At 28.9% G+C, this 19,666-nt stretch overlaps 3 protein-coding genes across 4 annotated transcripts; 2 read left to right on the top strand and 1 right to left on the bottom strand.

The window, feature by feature from the left end:
* The first annotated feature begins 571 nt into the window (after nt 1–571).
* LOC124944002 (protein tesmin/TSO1-like CXC 5) lies at nt 572–3,041 on the top strand. Its single transcript, XM_047484461.1, has 8 exons — nt 572–727; nt 887–1,085; nt 1,176–1,271; nt 1,403–1,583; nt 1,680–1,898; nt 2,283–2,350; nt 2,427–2,521; nt 2,604–3,041. The coding sequence occupies exons 1-8, from the start codon at nt 715–717 to the stop codon at nt 2,657–2,659; spliced, it is 927 nt and encodes a 308-aa protein (XP_047340417.1). The 5' UTR covers nt 572–714; the 3' UTR covers nt 2,660–3,041.
* Nucleotides 3,042–6,151: 3,110 nt separating this feature from the next.
* Nucleotides 6,152–8,165, top strand: LOC124942241 (rRNA N6-adenosine-methyltransferase METTL5). Of its 2 annotated transcripts, XM_047482701.1 has the most exons (9): nt 6,152–6,312; nt 6,392–6,448; nt 6,530–6,627; nt 6,760–6,829; nt 6,900–6,948; nt 7,263–7,351; nt 7,437–7,484; nt 7,631–7,690; nt 7,835–8,165. In XM_047482701.1, exons 1-9 carry the CDS (start codon nt 6,253–6,255, stop codon nt 7,928–7,930), a joined length of 627 nt encoding a protein of 208 aa, XP_047338657.1. In that variant the 5' UTR covers nt 6,152–6,252; the 3' UTR covers nt 7,931–8,165. The 2 variants fall into 2 exon arrangements, with proteins under 2 accessions (XP_047338657.1, XP_047338658.1); XM_047482702.1 differs by lacking the exon at nt 7,835–8,165 and having other exon boundaries at nt 7,565–7,645.
* A 501-nt stretch (nt 8,166–8,666) lies between these two features.
* On the bottom strand, nt 8,667–13,943 carry LOC124941390 (peroxisomal fatty acid beta-oxidation multifunctional protein AIM1). The gene is given in 21 exon segments (XM_047481702.1): nt 8,667–8,878; nt 8,969–9,107; nt 9,190–9,338; nt 9,497–9,618; nt 9,688–10,064; nt 10,472–10,604; nt 10,607–10,634; nt 10,726–10,824; nt 10,826–10,848; nt 11,040–11,106; nt 11,108–11,158; nt 11,160–11,216; nt 11,943–12,029; nt 12,142–12,444; nt 12,623–12,678; nt 12,769–12,850; nt 12,933–13,000; nt 13,123–13,179; nt 13,263–13,325; nt 13,617–13,688; nt 13,801–13,943. Coding segments are annotated over 21 exon segments (2,172 nt in total). The 5' UTR covers nt 13,895–13,943; the 3' UTR covers nt 8,667–8,833.
* Nucleotides 13,944–19,666: the final 5,723 nt, after the last annotated feature.

Raw genomic sequence — 19,666 nt, 5'->3', positions numbered from 1 at the left:
TATATAATTCATGGTTTGTTGATTTAGTTATTAAAAAAATAGTTAAACTTATTTTTATCCGCTAGTTTTATCCAAATTTTTCTAGTTATTTTGTGAAGTCCACTCTAATTTTTTTTAAACTTATCCCATCTCTGAATCCTAGATTCGTCCTTAGATAAACAATATTCGTTTTAGTAACTCTTTATTAGAAAAATGCATTTTCTTTGTTGATAAGAATGAGACGGACATGGATTCTCCAGAAATGATTACAAATACAATTAAAGTGTACGAGCAATAAATGACCCACCAACCGTTATGAATACTATTTTGATTATAATAATTTGAAATGAAAAATTCAATCGAGCTAAACAAAATGTGACATCGAACCAAACACGGTACTAACTAAAATCTAAGTGGTAGAAGGAAAAAAGAAACGAAAAGAAAACGAAACACCCTTCGATACTAAAAATGCGACGGGAATAACCAAGAAAAAAATGACTTTTCAGATTCCCATAAATCTTTTTTAAAAATAAAAACCATAGATAGAGAAATACCCACTTTCAAAATATAGATTGTATAAGCTTTGAAACATGGAGGAATGATGAAGGAAACAAAAACATACAGAGATCTGCGGACGGCCAAAATTTGAATCATCTTATGAATTCAAACCATTGGATTACAGTTTCGATTGGATTATCTACAAAATTGAATTTCAAAAGCTAGAACGACGCAACAATGAAGGAATACGGTAAGTTTTTCCATCTACATTTCCATTTCTAGCTTATTAAGATTTTCAGTTCTTGAACATGCATTTCCGCTCTGCATTCATAGGTCTGTGTTGTCAAATTTGAGTTAGAAATTCAGTAATTGTTCGTTGAAACTTGTTAATTGATCCAAATGGCCGAAGGAGGGGATTTTCCGGCCAAGAAACTGGCGAGAAAGCTTTTCTTCACTGACCATGGCTTGAAATTGCCGGAACGCCCTCAGTGGTCTTCAACTCAGACGCAGCTTCTATGGCCAAATTCATCATCACAGTCACCGCTGCCGCCGCAGATGATTCAGAGTCCTGTTCGGTCTCAAATACCTACTCCTTCAAGGCGGAATTTGTAAGGATCTGTAAATTTCTTATCTTGAACTGGATGATCTTTGAATGAATCTAAAGTGAAAGTTTGGTTTATTGATTTGAATTCATTCAGAATGACAGAATCTCCTAGATTAAGGCAGAGAACAAATGTTGGTACTCCAATAAAGCAAAGACAATGTAACTGCAAACATTCGAAATGCTTAAAGTTGTAAGTATGAAATCAATATTTGTAAGTTTAACAAGAGGAAATCGAAAAGTGTATTTCATTTCTTCATGTTTCTTGCATTGATTGTTGAATTTGTTGTTTAATAATGCAAAGTTTTGTTGTGAAATGATAAGATATTGTGAATGTTTCGCATCTGGAAACAATTGTGAGGATTGTAACTGTGCAAATTGCCACAACAATACTGCGCACGAGTCAGCTAGGCGGGAAGCTGTGCAAGCAACATTAGAACGGAATCCAAATGCTTTCAGACCGAAAATTGTTGGTACTCCAAGTCCACTTGGTGCCAAATATAGGGTATTCATCGTTTTCTTACCTGTTAAAGTTTATGTTTGGAAAGTGTTTTTTAGAAAATGAAGTAATTAACCTAATGTTGGAAATTTTTTGATACAGGAGGAAATTGTGGGAAAGCATCACAAGGGATGTCAGTGCAAGAAAGGATGTCTTAAGAAATACTGTGAGTGTTTTCAAGCAAACATTCCATGCTCGGAAAATTGTAAGTGTTTGGACTGCAAAAACTTGGACGAAGTAAATGTCTATACTTCCCATGGCTATGGATCTCCTCCTTTAACCAAGAGGATAAAAGGGCTTCAACTTCCACAATTGCAACAGGTACAGAGTTTTAAATTACCATGAATTTTGACAGTTTGTAGTTTTTCTTTACTATTTACTTTTTATCCAACTTAAGTGTATTTGGATTTGAGTAGGACTTGGTTCAAATTCACCTCGATTCCAGACCCGAATGAGAACCAGTTGAAATTGTGGTTTTCAAATGAACCCAAATGGGCTTAGTTTGAATCAATGATTAAGAAAGGTCTTATACCAAACAAAAGAATTCACTTTCAGTTTTAAAATATCAGTTTCTAGGCTCAATATCTTCAAAAGCTCGCAATGAAAAAGAATGGTTACAAGATGAAAATCACGTATTTTTGTTGTTGTTGTATTGCAAACATTTATGTGATGCCATTTCAAATTCTTCCAATATTTTTTTAACAGGAAAACGCTATGAATTCATCTTCCCTTCATCCTTCCTTGTCAATGAGCCCATCAAATTTAACATACAGGTAACCTTACCATCATAAATGTCGTGATTTCAGTTATCTTTTTACAGAACTAACTGAAACCTTCCATTCCATGAAGGTCTCAGTTAGCAGATATAATTCTACCAGAAGATTTAAAGAAACTTTGCTCAGCTTTAATGTTAGATTCAGCTAAAGCTGCAAACATACTAGCAGGTTATAAATGATTCTTCATGAATTCAGTATAAAAATCAATTATTTGCCCATCATTTTAATTTTCTCTGTATTATTTTTCCAGACCAGAATGAAATGGATGAGAAATCCGACGTAAAGCAATGTCTCCTCGAACCTTAGCATTGATGTGTTAATGAGAAAGATAAGGTTTTCATGGATGATTCTTCTTCAAAGTTGCCTCCTGTCTGTGCCGAACAAGAAAGAATTGTTTTGACAAAGTTTCGAGATATTTAGAGAAGATTATTGCTTGGGCCAAGACAAGTCTCATCATCCTCGATCTATGAAACCATGATCTTGACGATCTTTATTAATACAACTTTAACATTTTAAAGAAGAGATGAGTTAAAAAGGTGCTTCATATGTTTCAGTGTTCTTGTAATCAAAATTTCTTTGGGATTTGTCATAAATAAGTACAATTGTAACATGTTTGATGACTCAACCCACAACATCTCAGGTTATTGTCTAGTGTTTAAGCTAGCTCCTTTCCTTCATAAACAACACATTTGAAACATTTTTGTAGATCTTGATTTAGATTATTTGAAAATTCCTTTTCATGTTGGTATTTAATCTTAGGTATCTCATATGAATATGGATCAAATGAGAGCTCGTTTAGGAATAGAATTTAGTCTGGTACAAATTAGATTTTTTAAAAATAATTTTTCATTTAGATTTGAATTCAAATTCTTATCATAGAGTTTTCAAAAGGATCTTACCGATTATATCATGTCCTCACTTAAATTAGTCTGGTTAAAAAAAGTATTACAATAAGATTAAATAAATAAAAAGTGTTCTATGAATCTATTCTCCTCTATTAATTAATTAATAGAATTCAATCTCTCATTGAAAAAGTGTGTTGATCAACTTTTTTTCCATTCATTTTTTATAATTAAAATATTATATACTTTTAATTTTGCTTTAATAATATATGAAAAATTATTTTAAAAAATAATATTTATTCTAAAGTAACTGCTTTTATTTTAATTTAGTACACTAGTACGAGAATTCAATTAGCGGTTTAAATAATAAAATATCACAATTATATAAATTGATATTTTTTAATAAATATCTTTTTAGCATTATGGTGAAAGATGAACACATTGCTTTAGAATCTCATTTAAAGGATTATGGTGAAAGATGAACACATTGCTTTAGAATCTTATTTAAAGAACCTTTCACTCTTAATCTTTCATTATTTAGTTTATTATATTATATATATATATATATATATATATATATATTTAATTATTCAGAGAATTAAACCAATAAATTTATCGAACCAATTTTAGAATAGAGCAAATCGAACCGACATTTAAACGTCAATCGACAAATGAATATTTTGAAAATTCGATTTCAACGATTGAAATAATTGTTCGATGAAAAATATATTAATAAAATAAAGAAAAATATATAATAAAAAATATATTATATCATAACTTTAACTCTGAAAAATCCTTTAATTCCCTGGTAAATTCGAGGATCGAGAATTTCAACATTGGTTTGCATGTTAAGAATTTTTTTAAAATAAAATATTTTTTTAAAAGATTTTAAATAATTTTTGATAATTTTTAAAATTAATTAAAAATAATTAATTTGAGTTCAAGTTTAAATAATGTGTGGATATGCAATAATCAAATTACAATTTGATTTTTTAAAAATTCGTTGTTTAAATTAATTTACAAGATTATTTATTTGAAAACAGAATCGTCAATTGATTTTTGAAAATCAATACACTAACTTACGTGTACAAGCATATTTTTAATCAGAGTTTCTTTTAGTTCGTAGTTTGGTGATACTCGAAAAAAAGCTCTTGCGCTTCATCCTCCTCACTCGTTTTAAAAACGGTCTCTATTTATAAATTTAACTTTTGAAAATCGGTTGTATAACGTTTTATTTTAACCGATTATTTTTCCGATTCTAGATATGTGTATGTTTGTGTGTATTTAAATAATTGTAACAATAATTATTTAAATGTTGGTACATGTTGCTGATTATGACTATGGAGGAAAATATTAAGTGTTGGAGAACATTCCTTAGACTTTAAGAAAACTTTCTAAATGTCTGGATCCAAACTTTGAGACCTTACACGAAAAATTCCAAAAAAAATCAGAAGTTTGGAATTTTAATGGCGGATTTTCTGAAACTTTTGTTTGGAAGCTGGAGATGGATTCTCTTGGCTTCAGAATTGTCAGGGGAGGCGACGTCGGTTGAGGGATCAAGTTAGCTTGACATTTTGACTGTTCTTGGTTCAACTTGCGGGAATAGGGCATAATTATGTCTAGGGTTATAGGAGAAATGATCACTATGGTAATCATTTCACCTTTTGAATCAACCGAAATTGATGATTGTAGGCTGACTTTCATCTTTGAGAAATCAAAGACGGAATATGCTCTTATCCTCCGACGATCGTGAGGAAGAAGACAACCAGGGGATGAAACAACGTCGTTTATTGCTGCGGACGCAGAATGGTCCGTTAGCGTTCTGTGAGCTCCATTGCGATTCAGCTAACATAACGTTAGCTCGTCGGGTGCGGCGCGAATGCGCGTTCCCTTCGTTACAGCGTGCGGTTAACGCTTATGCTTCTTAGGCATTGGATTAAAATCCAACGTCTATCTGATGACTATGTTTTCGGTTGTAGCGATTCTTCTGAATTTCAGTTACACCCGATTACAAATTTATTTTTATTTTAAAACTTTAAGAGTTTGTTTGAAATTGATTTTTTTTCTATCTTTTGATTTTGATTTTGATTTTTATCTTTTTAATACACAAAGTATTTAAAATAAGAGGAGGGATAGAGGGAGGGAATTTGGTGAGGGAATTTGGTGAGGGAATGACAGTGCATCACCTTCATTGGTTAAAAAATGTAAAAGTGGGAGGAAAGAGAGAAAAGAGAGAAATTATTTGATTTTTTCAGCTAATAAGATTATGCCACGTCATTCCCTCACCAAATTCCCTCACCAAATTTCCTCCCCTAATCATTTCTCTTAAAATAAATATGACAAATATTTTGTCAATTTTTATTTTTTATTTTTTATTTTTGCATATTCTTGGATTAAATAAATAATTTTTGAGTACTCCTAAATTATTTATTTTAATTCATTATTTTTTCTTTTAAATTATTCCTAAATAATTTTATTTATTTGATTTAATTATTATTCTTATTTAATTAGATTTTAATTATCACAATAATTAATTTAATTAATTATGTATTTAAATTTTGATTTGGGATCAATTATTTTAATTTTATTTCTTTCAAAATAAATTAAAATAATTATTTTAATTTTATAAATTAGATAATTAAATTTTTAGTGGTTACAATTATTTTAATTAATATATTTTAATTTAATTATGATGAAATTTATTCCGTTATTTAAATACACAATATACTGTTTTTTTTTTATAGTATCAAAACCTTATATCTCCTAGTCTTATCATATCTCAAGGTTTGGATATCTTTTTTTGTTTCAATTTAATTGTTACCAAATTTGAATGCTTACCCTTGTTTATTTTATTATTTATTATTTATTTAACTATCGACAAAAATTAAACAAAAGTTTAAGAAAAAGTGTGGTTCGGTTAAAATGAATATCTTTATCCGATTCTCAAAATTTCGTTAGGGCTTTTTACAAAAGAAAGAAGGTATTATTCACTGTTCGAAATTGAATCTCTTTCGATCCAACACCAACATTCACTTCGATTCTGTTGTCCCTTTGAAGATGAAGCTCAAGCAGCTAGAGGGTCTTCTAGGAACGCTTCAACAGTTCTCTTGTCCAAAGGTATAATATATATATCTATTCTCTCTTCTCACCCATATCATATCTTTACAAATCCGAAACCATTCTTTCTCTTTTTCAGATAGAGCTAGAACAGTACCCAACTGGCCCTCACATTTCTTCTAGAATGATCTACATGGTATAAATTCAACATTTTGTTTTATATACACCAAGTTTTAGTAATTTTAATAGATTTTTGTTTGGATTTGTAATTCGTCAGGCTGAGAACTCTTTTGGGGATATAAGTAATAAAGTAGTGGCAGATTTTGGTTGTGGGTGTGGTACACTTGGGCTTGCTGCTGGTCTCTTGGATGCTGAGTGAGTAATTTCATAAAGTTTTAATCTTTTTTCACTCTTAATTTCACTGGGCAAGAGTTGTAAGGTGACTAAGGTCTTGTTATATTATCGATCTTTGAGTTGGATGTTGATCTTGTTTATTGGGTATGGCAGACATGTAATTGGTTTTGATGTTGATACTGATTCTCTTGAAATTGCAACTGCAAATGCTGAAGATCTTGAGGTATTGTCTTTTTCATTGTTTATTATAAAGCTGTGTTCTTTGTGCATCATCAATCGAATTTTATATGCAGTTAGACATGGATTTTGTTCAATGTGATGTCAAGAATTTAGTACTGCGAGGTAAAGTTCTAAATATAGTCATAGACAAATTCAGAATTTGTTGTTATGTATGTATCTGTAAAGATCTTGATACGAAACGCTTTAAGTATAAGTGAGAGGCCACAGTCGTTCGTCCTAGCTTTCTAAAACTAAAATAAAAAATCTTGATACAGAAACAAAAACAACAAGTGCTTCGAAATAGGGCCTATCCGTATGACATTTTAGGAGGAGAGGAAACAATAATGTCTGTTTTCTTCGTTAAGTTGAAATTGAGGATTGATTATATCCTAATTATGGTCTGATTAATAGTAATGTAGTCTTGGTTCTTGTTTTAGGTCAAATTATTGATACAGTTATTATGAATCCTCCGTTTGGAACACGGAAGAAGGGGGCTGACATGGATTTTCTCAAGATGGCGTTGAAAGTAAAAAAAAGGACTAATCTCTTAAAGATAACTATCTAATATTACTCTATTTGTTACCTTAACACACTTATATAAACATTTTCAGGTTGCTTCTGGTGCAGTTTATTCATTGCATAAGACTACGACAAGAGAAGTAAGTTTGATGGGCAATATTCTTTTTTTCATATTTTAGAATTGAAACTATTACTTCGATTTGACTCATAACTGCTATAGGATTGTCCCAAAGTTCTTCACTTATGTTGTCTGTCTGGCTCTTGCTATTGTTTATTGTGAGGATAGCATATTAAAAGGGCTGCTTTGAGTGATTATGCTGCTGGAAGTGCTGAAGTTATATGCGAGGTATATTGTATAGACTTAAATTCAACATGTTAAAAAATCATTGATTGTTTCTCGTATAGATTCAGATAAGTTTTTGGAAACTAAACTTAGTAAGGTGATGGAAATGGTTAAATATGTTAATGTAGTCCATTTGATCATTTGCAGCTTAAGTTTGACGTTCCAAAACTATACAAACATCACAAGAAAAAAGAGGTTGATATTGCTGTGGATCTCTGGCGATTTGAACCAAGTAGAAATTGAAAGAGGGATTTTGGATTTAGGTTTCAAGCCATTGAAAATGGATCTAGATCGCGTATATCCATTTTGTACATGGATTTGCACTTTGCAGATACTTTTTGATTTTATGGGTTCGCTAACAATATAGTCAATATGTTTACGCGACTTTGTCTCTCTTTTCAATAGAAGTTGTTTACCAAATTGTGAATCCTAGAAATCTCCTTTTATGTTATCCCCAAGAGCTTCAACTATTTGTTTTTAATGTTTGTTAGTTCTTTATATACAAAAAGGAAGGTTTTTGAATGGCTAATAATTTAAGGATGGCTTGACCCGTTTGGTACCTGTTCCAGTCAACCCAATTGGGTCGGGTACCTATTTCAGTCAACCCATTTGGGTCGGGTAAAAATGAAACCTGTCAATTTAGTGCAAAGTTGGGTATCTGTTAAATTAGTGACATGTATTTTGTGTCAAAGTTGGTTTGGATAAGAAAGGTATAAAAAGAGTTATCAAATTTTGATCAATAATGGGTCGGGTCATAAAACGGGTCAAATTTGTGAAACAGGTCAGGTCATATGGTGAGACTATGCTGATGGAACCAATGGGTTATGAGGAAAAACTTGGGTCGGGTCAAAATTGTGAAACAGATCAGGTCATATGGTGAGACTATGTTGAATGGGTTATGAGGAAAAACTTGGGTCGGGTAAACCCATGACCTGTTATGTCGGGATCGGGTATCCACCTAGTAAAAAAGATGAATAAATTCATCACCAAAATCAAAAGACGTCTTCTTATATGATCATATAATATAAATTAAAAAAAAAAACAATCCAGAAAAAGCTTTACTGTTACAACTTATTTCTTAAGCTTGTTTATTTCAATCCATGCTCTAAACAAACAGAAAACAAAACAAAGAACTGAATCTGTTGTCTAAAGTCGAGAACTCGAAGCTGGAGACCTTGCTGCAGGCGCACTCTGCACAAATAATACAAAGTTAAAATAACCCGAGAAATACAAGCGAAACAGGGAGTGACAAAATTTCAGATTAGAAGAAAGGGTTATTACCAATGGTAAGCCTCTTGTAGCTCTTTCTTCCAAATATCTCGAAGGCTTGTAGAAGTTTCCATACAATTCCGTCCACTTCTTAAGACTCTCGTATATATGTTTAGCCCCGACATTGTCACCCCAAAACACAATACCACCTCTGTCCAAAATACGAAACAGAAAATGTTATGAAATCCTAGTTATATAAAAAAATTATTAAAAAAAGAAGAGTTTGTCCTTACCGGAAAGAAGGAAAACTCATTCCAAGAACAGATGCAGTGTCGAGATCAGATGCTCTAACTACTACTCCCTCATCCAATACACGGCATGCCTCATTAACCACGGGGAAGAGAATCATCTCAACTATTTCTTTATCGCTCACAGATATAGGCTGCCCATTCACAATTTTAAAACACAAGTAAATACAAATACAACAAAGAGCAAAAAAAAAAAACATTTTAGATGAAAAAGTGGATTATTTAGGGTATGTAGGCTAATAAGGGTATTTAATGATTTGATTAATGATTGGATTTTGCGCATTTATAATACCTTTCCTCCGGGCATAAGTTTGGTAATCTTTCTAGACTGCTCAATAATTGGAAGAACCGAAAGATCAGGCTTTGGCTTGGTTCCCCTTTCATACAAGTAGTAACCTTTCCCGTTATTTTTCCCTAAAATAATCAAGAAAGTATTAGATTAAGGGGTAAATGATGATATCCAACTACATCTTACTATTATACCATTTCGTCCATCGTCCAACAGAAGTTGAACCAAGGGAGAATGAAAGGTTCGATCTGAAAAAGCAGTAGCAAATTGCTTTCCAACAGCCTGTGCCACTCCATATCCAGCCAAGTCCTGTAACTGGAAAGGGCCCATGGGCAAGCCAAAACTGGTTATGAGATTATCGATTCTGAAAACATCTACACCCAAATTGACTAATATGTGAGCGCCCTGAGTGTAGGGGAAGAAGGTTCGATTGACAGCAAAACCGGTGCAATTCCCCACTACAACGGGAACTTTCTTTATGATCTTCCCTACAGCCATGAGATCGAGGATAACTTGGGCAGATGTTTTCTCTGTTCGCACAATCTCCAATAGAGGCATAATATGAGCAGGACTGCATCAAAGAAAGCTATATTAAGAATTTGTTTGTTCATACATTCATCATAACACAGTTGGATAGCAGATTCCATCAACCAGATTCCATATGGAGAGTGTAAAATATCATTCAATTTCACCAACACAATTCAGATTCGGACTTAATTCAATTTTCCAAAGGCATATAAGTATTACTGCATATAGAGATATATGGTTAGATTATAAGTATATTAAGCAGTTGATATAAAAAAAATAAGCAACAAATATTTTATTTGTTTAAGAGTGTTTTGATAGTTGGATACATGCTAGCTAATCTATAATTGCATATTTTGGGTTAGGGTCATAACAGTTATAATTCCAGTTCCCTTTAGCAAGGTGTTAAAAGGAGAAAGAGGGATTTGTATTCTACATTGTTGAAAGACAAACCTGAAAAAGTGGGCCCCTATGATTCGATCTTGAGAATGGGTCTTTTCACCAATTAAATTGAGATCAATAGTAGACGTATTTGATGCCAGAATACAATGAGAAGGGCAAACACCCTCGAGCTCTTTGAAAATTGTTGTTTCAGTGGAATGTTTTCAACAACAGCCTGCAAAGCAAGTCACGGTCTTGTCAAAAGTTTGTTCTTAATTCAAAACATTCAAGAAAGATCAATTATAACTAAAATCTAATACACACACCTCTATGACCATGTCCACATCTTTAAAATCTGAATAGTCCAATGCACCCTTAAGCAACGTAAGGGTTTTAACTGCTTTCTCTTGTGTGAGCTTCTTTTTGGGTCACCAAGCTTTTGACATTTGCTGCATTGCAAAAAACATATTCAAGTACGGAGTCCCTAAAGAGTCTTTTTTCTGAAGAAACAGATAAGATTTTAATCAACAATACACATCTACCATTGGGGGGTCAATGTGAATGAGATTTAATTAACTATTTCTACCATTTTCGTCATTTATAATCTAAATTGAGAATATAGTTTTATGGAGACGGTTACCTTCAATCGTTTTGAGGCCTCTATTCAGATATTCAGAGTTAACTTCTTTGAGAACAACATGTATATTCATTAAGGATAAGAGCTGTAGCAATCCCAGAACCCATAAGACCTCCACCAATGGACAGCAACCTTTTCTAATGGCCTTGGCTTGAGCCCGATATCAGTAACATTAGGTACCTGTAGAAAAAATGAACAAAATGGATGATTTCAGAGATCTTAGTTAAAAATGATAAAGAAAAAGGGTTGTATCCCTATGTAGATCCTACTAACTTTCTTTTAACCCACTAAGATTGTGTATGATAAAAACATAAAACTAAGTGTGAATATTGAATTTTTAAGTGTCGAATGAATTGAGTCTACAAAGAATAATATTGAATAAACCAATAAAATATCTAAATTTTAAGTACTTGGTATGAAAGTTGATTTGATAAAATGTAGAGAAATACTTTAAAAACTATTTTATTGCATAATTTGATTAACTTCCAAAGTTAAAGTTGTCTTTTGGACGATCTATCTAGATTATCGAGTTAAGTCTTTCACAGTTTACTGAATTAAGTAAGAATTTTTAGCTTAATTTGAGTTGAATTTAAACAATTTTTTGATTTTAAATAACAGTTATCAAGTGAACATAATTCAAATAAGGACTTAAATTTAGAATAGTGGATAAGTTGTGTGCTATCAAACACGGTTTAAAAACCAAAACTGTGAAAGTTAATATATTGAAATCAAAGATGAATTACATTAAATGTTACATAAGCCTTGTAAATCTCCAAAGCTTTACACATTTAAAATATGGAACTTTGATTTTTATCTAGGATAAATAAGAATCTGATCGACAAAGGGACTTCTTTTTGTAGATGCCTTTTTCATTTCGTTATCTAGAGTTCTGCAGTAAAAAATTACCTTTGCTGTAGCACGCTGGGAAAAGAAAACATGAACAAGTCCTTTTGAAGTGTCTTCCAAGACAAGATCTTTAAAAACTTTGGCCTCCTGATGAAACATACATAGTGCATTAGCCGGAGTATGGAGTATGTATACGTACTTGCACTAACTACATTCCCAAATAGCTAAATTATGATTTCCAAAAAAATAAGTACAATACCTTCAGGACACCTTCATATCCTCCATGAATAATGCCAGTTTCAATTACGTCAAGGCATGCCTGGTTCTGAGGCATATTAGGAGCAGTCCTTTTGGATTGTAACCTAGCTGCTTTTATTATCTCACGTGCTTCTGACAAGGAACCAATCCTGTCTGTCCTGTGAAGAGATTTTATCCATGGCTTTCGTCTTTCTACTATATCCAAAGCCCATCTCCGAGAGAAACTCATCAAGTCTCCAGGGGGAGCAATGGCATCAATTAGCCCCAGCTTCTCTCCTTCCTCAGATGTTATTGGTTTTGACAACTGCATAGGGAAAATGATTAACAGAAGTCGTAAAGAAAGCAAAACCTTAGTAATGATCAGAATTGTTAATAATCTATTGGCATCTTCTTCCTTTTTTATTCAAAATTTTAATCGCGGATTCAAATCTGGAGAATAACAGTCACTTTACACTTGAAATGAAGAATGAAGAATAGCCTACCGTCATCACTTCTATTGCCTTGGACAGTCCTATAAGCCTGGGAAGTCGTTGTGTTCCTTAAATTAACCAATAAATTGTCAAATGTTACAATTTTGTACACAATAAAAAATAGGATTAAAGTAAACAGACTGAAAAGGTAGTTATACCACCAAAACCAGGAATAATTCCAAGTGATAATTCTGGCAAACCGAGTTGAGCTTTTGAAGCAGCAATACGTGCATGACAACCCTGCAAGTGTTACCAAAACAATGAATTTACACAGATAATGTCATTATCTAAGCAAACGAAAAAATTGAATGCTTGGACAAACCATAGCCAGCTCTAAACCACCTCCAAGTGCAAGTCCACTTATGGCAGCAACAATTGGCTTCTTACAATCTGATAACATAATAGTGAAAAACATTACTAGCTATTATTAAATGTAAAGAGCTAAACAGATTACAAAAATGATTTTCAACTAAAAACTTAAAATCATCAGTTGAGGAGCCAAATTAAAGTACCTTCCATGGTATTAACCACGAGATCAACTGAAACATCAGGTAAGATCGACTTATCCCCTATTTGACAAACGAACAAACAAACAGTGTTACTTTCTGATAATTACCATTAGGAAACAAAAATATAATAGCTCAACTCATACCAGTCCTGTGAACCTTTTCGAATACATTGATATCAAAACCGCCAGAAAATCTACCATTATAACCTTCATATGAAATGAATATAATCAGAAATTTACGCCAAATTCATGTAAGTGACAATCATAAACCTAATTCTACGTCAAATACAATTAAGATCTTTTCGCTTAACATCTTAGACATGATCGATCGTCATTATTCAGTTTCAGTTATAAGTAAGTCAACAACACAAACTCATATTACTACATCATAAAACGTAGATGATCAACACTTAAAACCTTAAATCAATACAATCAATACAAATCACAAACAGAAACATCAAACTAGAAGCTCTATAAATTCAAATCCAGATGAATTACCGGTCAAAACAATAGCTCTAACGTCGTCTCTTCTAGTAGCTTCAGCAAATTTCTCCTTCAAGCCAGCAATAACTGAGAATTCACGAGTCATAGCATTAGAAATGAATGAAAAAAAACGAGAAAAAATGATTTTTCATAGTGAAATCAAAGCTCTGAAGCATTTCAGATACGATCTGTGACTTACTTGGAATTGCTAAAGCATTAACAGGCGGATTACAGATGGTGATCACTGCTACGCCATCGTTACCTACCTCCATAGTTACTCTAATCCCCGCCATAGCACCGTCAAAGAGTAAGAGAGAGAGAGTAGAGAGAGAGAGATCAGGATATGAACTGATGCAGCAAATATATATATATATATATATATAAATATAGTAAAAATTGATTTGATTTATATTTAATGTGAAATTTGTAATAAAATAAATCAATACTTTTAGGTAGAAAATGAATAAGAATACATTCATGAACTTAGGACTTGTACGGATTTGGATTATTTGAAAATAATTATTAGTTGTTATTTTGATAAGGTATAAAATAATTTATTTATTTAAAAAAAAAACTTAAAGTGTATTAATAAATAAGAATAAAATAAAAGTTAATAATTTAAAGAGAAATGATTAGGTGAAGAAATTTGGTGAGAGAATGACTTGTATAATCTTATTCGCTGAAAAAATCAAATAATTTCTCTTTTTTCTCTCTTTCCTCCCACTTTTACATTTTCTAAGCAATGAAGGTGATGACAAGTTATTCCCTCACCAAATTCTCTATATATCACTCCTCTAATTTAAAATATATGATACATCAGTATTTTATTTAATGAATTGAATATATAATAGAGTAAGACAGTGGAAAATATATTATTTTGAATATTTAAAAGTCTTAAACAATTTTTTTTTTTTAATTTTATTAAATTTTGAGATATATAGCAAAAATTTAGATTAAACTTTTTATTAATATTAATAATTTTTTTTAAGTTTAAACACTTCAACCATGGTAGATAAGAGTTAACTTAAGTTTTCTTTAATTCAAAAAAATTATTATTATTATTATTATTTTTGTCAAACTTAGGGAAAATAAAGATGGTTTATATTAATTTTTATCAAATAATTAAATGTGAATAGAATCCTAGTTATTTTTTTAACAAGAATAGAGTGTCACGTTAAGTTATGATAATATTAAATAATTAAAAATATAAACCTCTCACATGCTAGTGTGAAGTGTTCACATTTTAACAATATTAATAAATTAATTTTAAACAAATATATATTCAAAATATAAAAAAAGTTGACTAAAGTGATTTTTACAATAAGTTTATTCAAAAACTAGAATATTTTCCACCGTCATATTTATTCTTAAAAATTATCAAAAAAAATAAAAAGTGAGTAATTTTGTTTTAATTTGATATAAAAGACATAATTGAATTAAATAAAAATTTTAGGTGAAACATAATAATAAAATTAATTTTTATATAAAAGTTTAAATCAAGCTATAAAATAAAATTTGATCAAACTTATTTTAACAATATTGATTTTGTTTTTTATAAAAAGAAATGTAACAAAGAAGGTCAGATTAAATAAATAAATAAATAAATAAAATTTATTTTATCTTTTAAAAATTGTTATTTCCAAATAAAATGAATAAAGAATTAATAAATAGAGAAAGCATAAATGTTTTAACCTTAATTATTTATTGATTCAAAACATATTATAATTTGTGGGATTGAGATCTTATTCATCCCAACACAATGTGTTTAATATAAATATATATATATATATTAATTATTATAGCCTTATATTATATAATAGATTCACTTTTTATTTATACTTATTTGTATAGTATAAATTTTTAATTTTATTTAAGGATCCTAATGAAAGGTGGCCTACTTTAACTTCCTCACTTTATTCAATGAATGATAAAGATAGTTCATCGAATTTGAATAGAAGAAATCCAAAATGATAACCATAACAATTTTTTTTTAATTATTTTTAATAATAAATAAATTACATTCAATAGAGATATAAAAAATATCTAGTTTATTTGTTATGGAAAAGTTACTTTTACTTTGTCAAAAATCATAATATCTATAAGATTCAAAATACAATTTGTTATCAAATAAAAAAATCATACTCTGAATTATTATTAAAAATATAATTTTATAAAGAAATAAAAATAAATTATAATTTTAAAAATATTTTATATTATAAAAATATATACTTTCAATTTTAACTTTAATAATATACCAATAAAATATATATTATTTTAATTTTAAATTTAAAAATTTATCATTTTTTTTAATTATAGTTTATTCTTTATAACGAGTTACTATTCCATCTCAACTTAGGGTATAAGGAACCATAAAATGTAAGATCGTCCTAAGGTCCGGCCTAAGAAAATAGGTAAAATAAAATTTATTTAAAACAGTTTTAAAATAAAATCGGTTAGGTTACCCAACTACCCGAACCGATATTGACTTGTTAGTTATTTTACATTAAACAAAATTTTACTTACAAAATGATTCCTAGAGTGGTACATTAGACTATTATAAATGTAACACAATATTTAATTTTGAATATTATCATATTAGAGTTTCCCAGAAAACAGCCCACAATTTCTTGGTTGGTCTTTGTTAAGAAAATAAGTTGTTATTACTTTCCAGGAAAATTTGCATTGACTGCCTTGACTTGATTGGTTCTTTTGAATCCCATTTGAACACAACCACTTAACCTAACTATGAAATGCTATTTAAAATTAAATCATTTCTTATTAAAATTTGGAAATTATGTTTTCTTTTAGAAAAATTGAGTTGACTGTGTATTTTTGCTGTAACTTTTTATTTAACAAAATTGCAATTGTTTAAAAAAATTTAAAAGAATAATTTTTTTTATTATTGATCCTTGTTTTCACAAAGATATGATGTAGCGAATACAAAATAACAATTTTCAAGTTACTACAAATATTGCCATAGGTCATTCCCTCTTCTAGACGAGTGGTATCAAAAAAATGAATATCCTTAGTCTCATGAGATCCTAAATTCGAGCTCGTCAAGCGTTAATTTTGTGTCTGGTTAAATGATTAAGTATATTAACGAATTATATGTTTAAGTCGCAGATATTAATCGCACTCTAAAGGAGGAGTAAAATCTAACATTTAAAAAAAATTGTCATAAGTCATTGTGAATACTACTTAAGTAAAAATAAATAAAATAAAAGTTATAATAACTTAAATCAATCATTGTAAATTAACTCACAATATAAAATTATCATCTAACAAAATTGTTTGTGAGAATTTAAAAACACAAATAAATAATTTTAATCTTCCAAATTTGGTAAGATTGATATAAGTTGGATCACAAATTGAATTATTTTTCAAATTCTAATAAAATAATCAAATATAAAACATAAAATGGAATTCTATCTTTTTATTTTAAAATTACATAAATATATATAAAAAAATACAATGTTATAAAAAAAAGGATTAAATATATACGAAAAATGAAATCACTTAATACAAGTTAATTTAAGATATGTGTTGCACATTTTTTTTAAAACAGTTTCATCATCTCTCGTTTTGTATCGGAGTTTATCGCGCTTAAGTTAAGTATGACCGTATTAAAAAAAATGTATAGAGAGAATAATCTTTTAAAAATTTTAGAAAGAGAATAATATAAATGGTATGGTAGTAGGTTATTAATGAATAAAGAGAATTGATAAATAATGATGAGTTAAAACAATCAAATAAAATCATCCAAATATACATTAGCAATAAATATGGCTCATTTATCTACCAATTAGTCACATTAATGTTCTCATTGTACGATTTGATATGCTTGATATGCAATGTTTAAACATTCAATGATCTAACTAATCGAAAGTATATTAGTTAGTCAATTGATTGATCAATTTAAGATAATATTTGTCGTAACATTATTTTTTCAATTTAAGATAATATTTGTCGTAACATTATTTTTTTTAATTATGTAAATAATTAACATCTAATTATAATTTGGATTAAAATTAACTGTTAATTCATGTTTGAATTTAGCGTGAATTTAATTTAATTTTATTTACCTACATTCTTATTTTCATTCATTAATTAGTTTAATTACAAAAATATATATACTAAAATGTTTGATTTTATTTTAACGTGTGAAGTTAGCATTTATATAACCGATATAAAATATTTGTGATGAGTGTTTTTAGAAATATTTTGTAGAACAGACAGAAAAGGTTGTTAATTTATGAATATATTTAAATAAATAAAGTTATATAAAACTGATTTAACTTAGTTCTATATTTCAATCATTTGCATCTATAGGTTATGTATAAGTATTTGTACTTGGATTCTTTGAAGTCGTTTTTTTTTATCAAAAAGGAAAAATAAAATAAAAATCTTGAATTCTCAGTAATTATAACTATTCATGAAAATTTCAATAATCTTAATCTAACTTTCAATTTTTTCTAGGTGCACCTTAGGTTTCAACAACCATATTAATAAGAATAAGACATTAGTTGAATATATAGATTTTGACAAAATGTTGTACTTTAGTTTTATCTTTGTTTTAACCAATTGTAATCAAGATATATTGGGTCCATTTAGATCTAATATTATTTGGTTCTATCCAAATATTTGTATAAATTCGTTAATGTTTTTCTTTAATTCAACTACATATTTGTAATTAAAGGAATTAAAGGTTATTAAATTAGGGGTTACACAGGTAAAAAAATTAATTAGTAAATAATAATACAAAATAATATTACCCAATCAAAATAATTGATACAATTGATAATCTTGAATCAAGATATAAAATTTAGTGAAAAATTAAAAAATAAAAAAAAATAAAAAATTTATTGGAAAAGATCCAACATTAATAATGAAACCGTTTTAGAAGAATCTCTAAGAAATATTATGTACGACACTCAAAATTATATTTGGTCGAGAGTTGATTAGCAATGTCAAAAAAAAAATTTTAAAAAAAATATTGTTAAAATAATGGACAATATATATGACTGAAATATTACAAAATTCATACAAATTGTGAGAGGGTACATGTAACATGGTCTCCATAAGAAAAATCGGTTTGAGTAAATCTTTATTGATAAAAAAGAAAAAATAACTTCAAATCTGATTATTTCACCTTCTTTGTTGTTTAGAAGACGGTACGAGACGAGCAACAAATGAGCCACCAACGATTAAAAGTATTATTCGAATTATAAAAATTTGAGCCGAAAAATCCAATCCGGCTAAACAAGATATCGAATCGTACAAAACAAATTCAATTAAATATTCGAAAAGAGTTCGATACTAAAAAAAGTCATTGAAAATGCCAAGAACAAACTTTTCAAATTTACTATAATTCTTTTCTAGAGAAAAAAAAAAGTGAAAAAGTGTCATGATGTTAAATAATATGATATATTTGTAATAATTAAAATTTTAAGACATTGTTCGGTATGGGTTTTAAGAAAAATCCATACAAAATCAAATATCACTTCATTCCCCTTTAATCTATCACATCACTCAAATCATTAACCAAAATATTAAAATACCCTCTATTTTAAATTATTATTTTTTATTTTATTTATATATATCAATACCCTTTAAGTCGAACCAATTCTCAAACTAATATTGTTTTTCGTTCAACTTTCCAAACTAACCAATTTTGTTCATTCATTTTAAAACTTACATACTTTACTATTCAAACTCAGTTTTTTTTATTTATTTTTTATTTTTGTTAATTTATTTATATTTAAACTTATTATTAAATATATATATATATCTAAATTATTATTTTTATTAAAATATTTAAATTATTATTTTTATAACTTTGATTATTTATATATTCAATATATATATATATATATTTAAATTAATATTTTAAATTATTATTTTTATAAATTTGATTATTTATATTTTAATATATATTTACTTTTAATTATTATTTTATATAACTTTTTATTTTTATTTTAAAAAGTTTAATCCAATATTTATAAATGATAACTGTTTAAATATAATGACAAAAACATTATGCAAAAACACGATCGTTCAAAGTGTCA

Source organism: Impatiens glandulifera, chromosome 6 (assembly GCF_907164915.1).
Source record: "Impatiens glandulifera chromosome 6, dImpGla2.1, whole genome shotgun sequence".
Taxonomy (NCBI): Eukaryota; Viridiplantae; Streptophyta; class Magnoliopsida; order Ericales; family Balsaminaceae; genus Impatiens; species Impatiens glandulifera.
Note: the sequence above shows the minus strand (reverse complement) of the source record. Positions and strands in the feature narration are given on the sequence as shown.

Coding starts and splice junctions, on each gene's coding strand:
- LOC124944002 (XM_047484461.1), top strand. Junction 1,584..1,679: donor CACTTGGTGCCAAATATAGG/GTATTCATCGTT, acceptor TTTTTGATACAG/GAGGAAATTGTGGGAAAGCA. Junction 2,522..2,603: donor AGCTGCAAACATACTAGCAG/GTTATAAATGAT, acceptor TTATTTTTCCAG/ACCAGAATGAAATGGATGAG.
- LOC124942241 (XM_047482701.1), top strand. CDS start 6,253: ATGAAGCTCAAGCAGCTAGAGGGTCTTCTAGGAACGCTTCAACAGTTC. Junction 6,449..6,529: donor CTTCTAGAATGATCTACATG/GTATAAATTCAA, acceptor GTAATTCGTCAG/GCTGAGAACTCTTTTGGGGA. Junction 7,485..7,630: donor ATAAGACTACGACAAGAGAA/GTAAGTTTGATG, acceptor TTGTGAGGATAG/CATATTAAAAGGGCTGCTTT.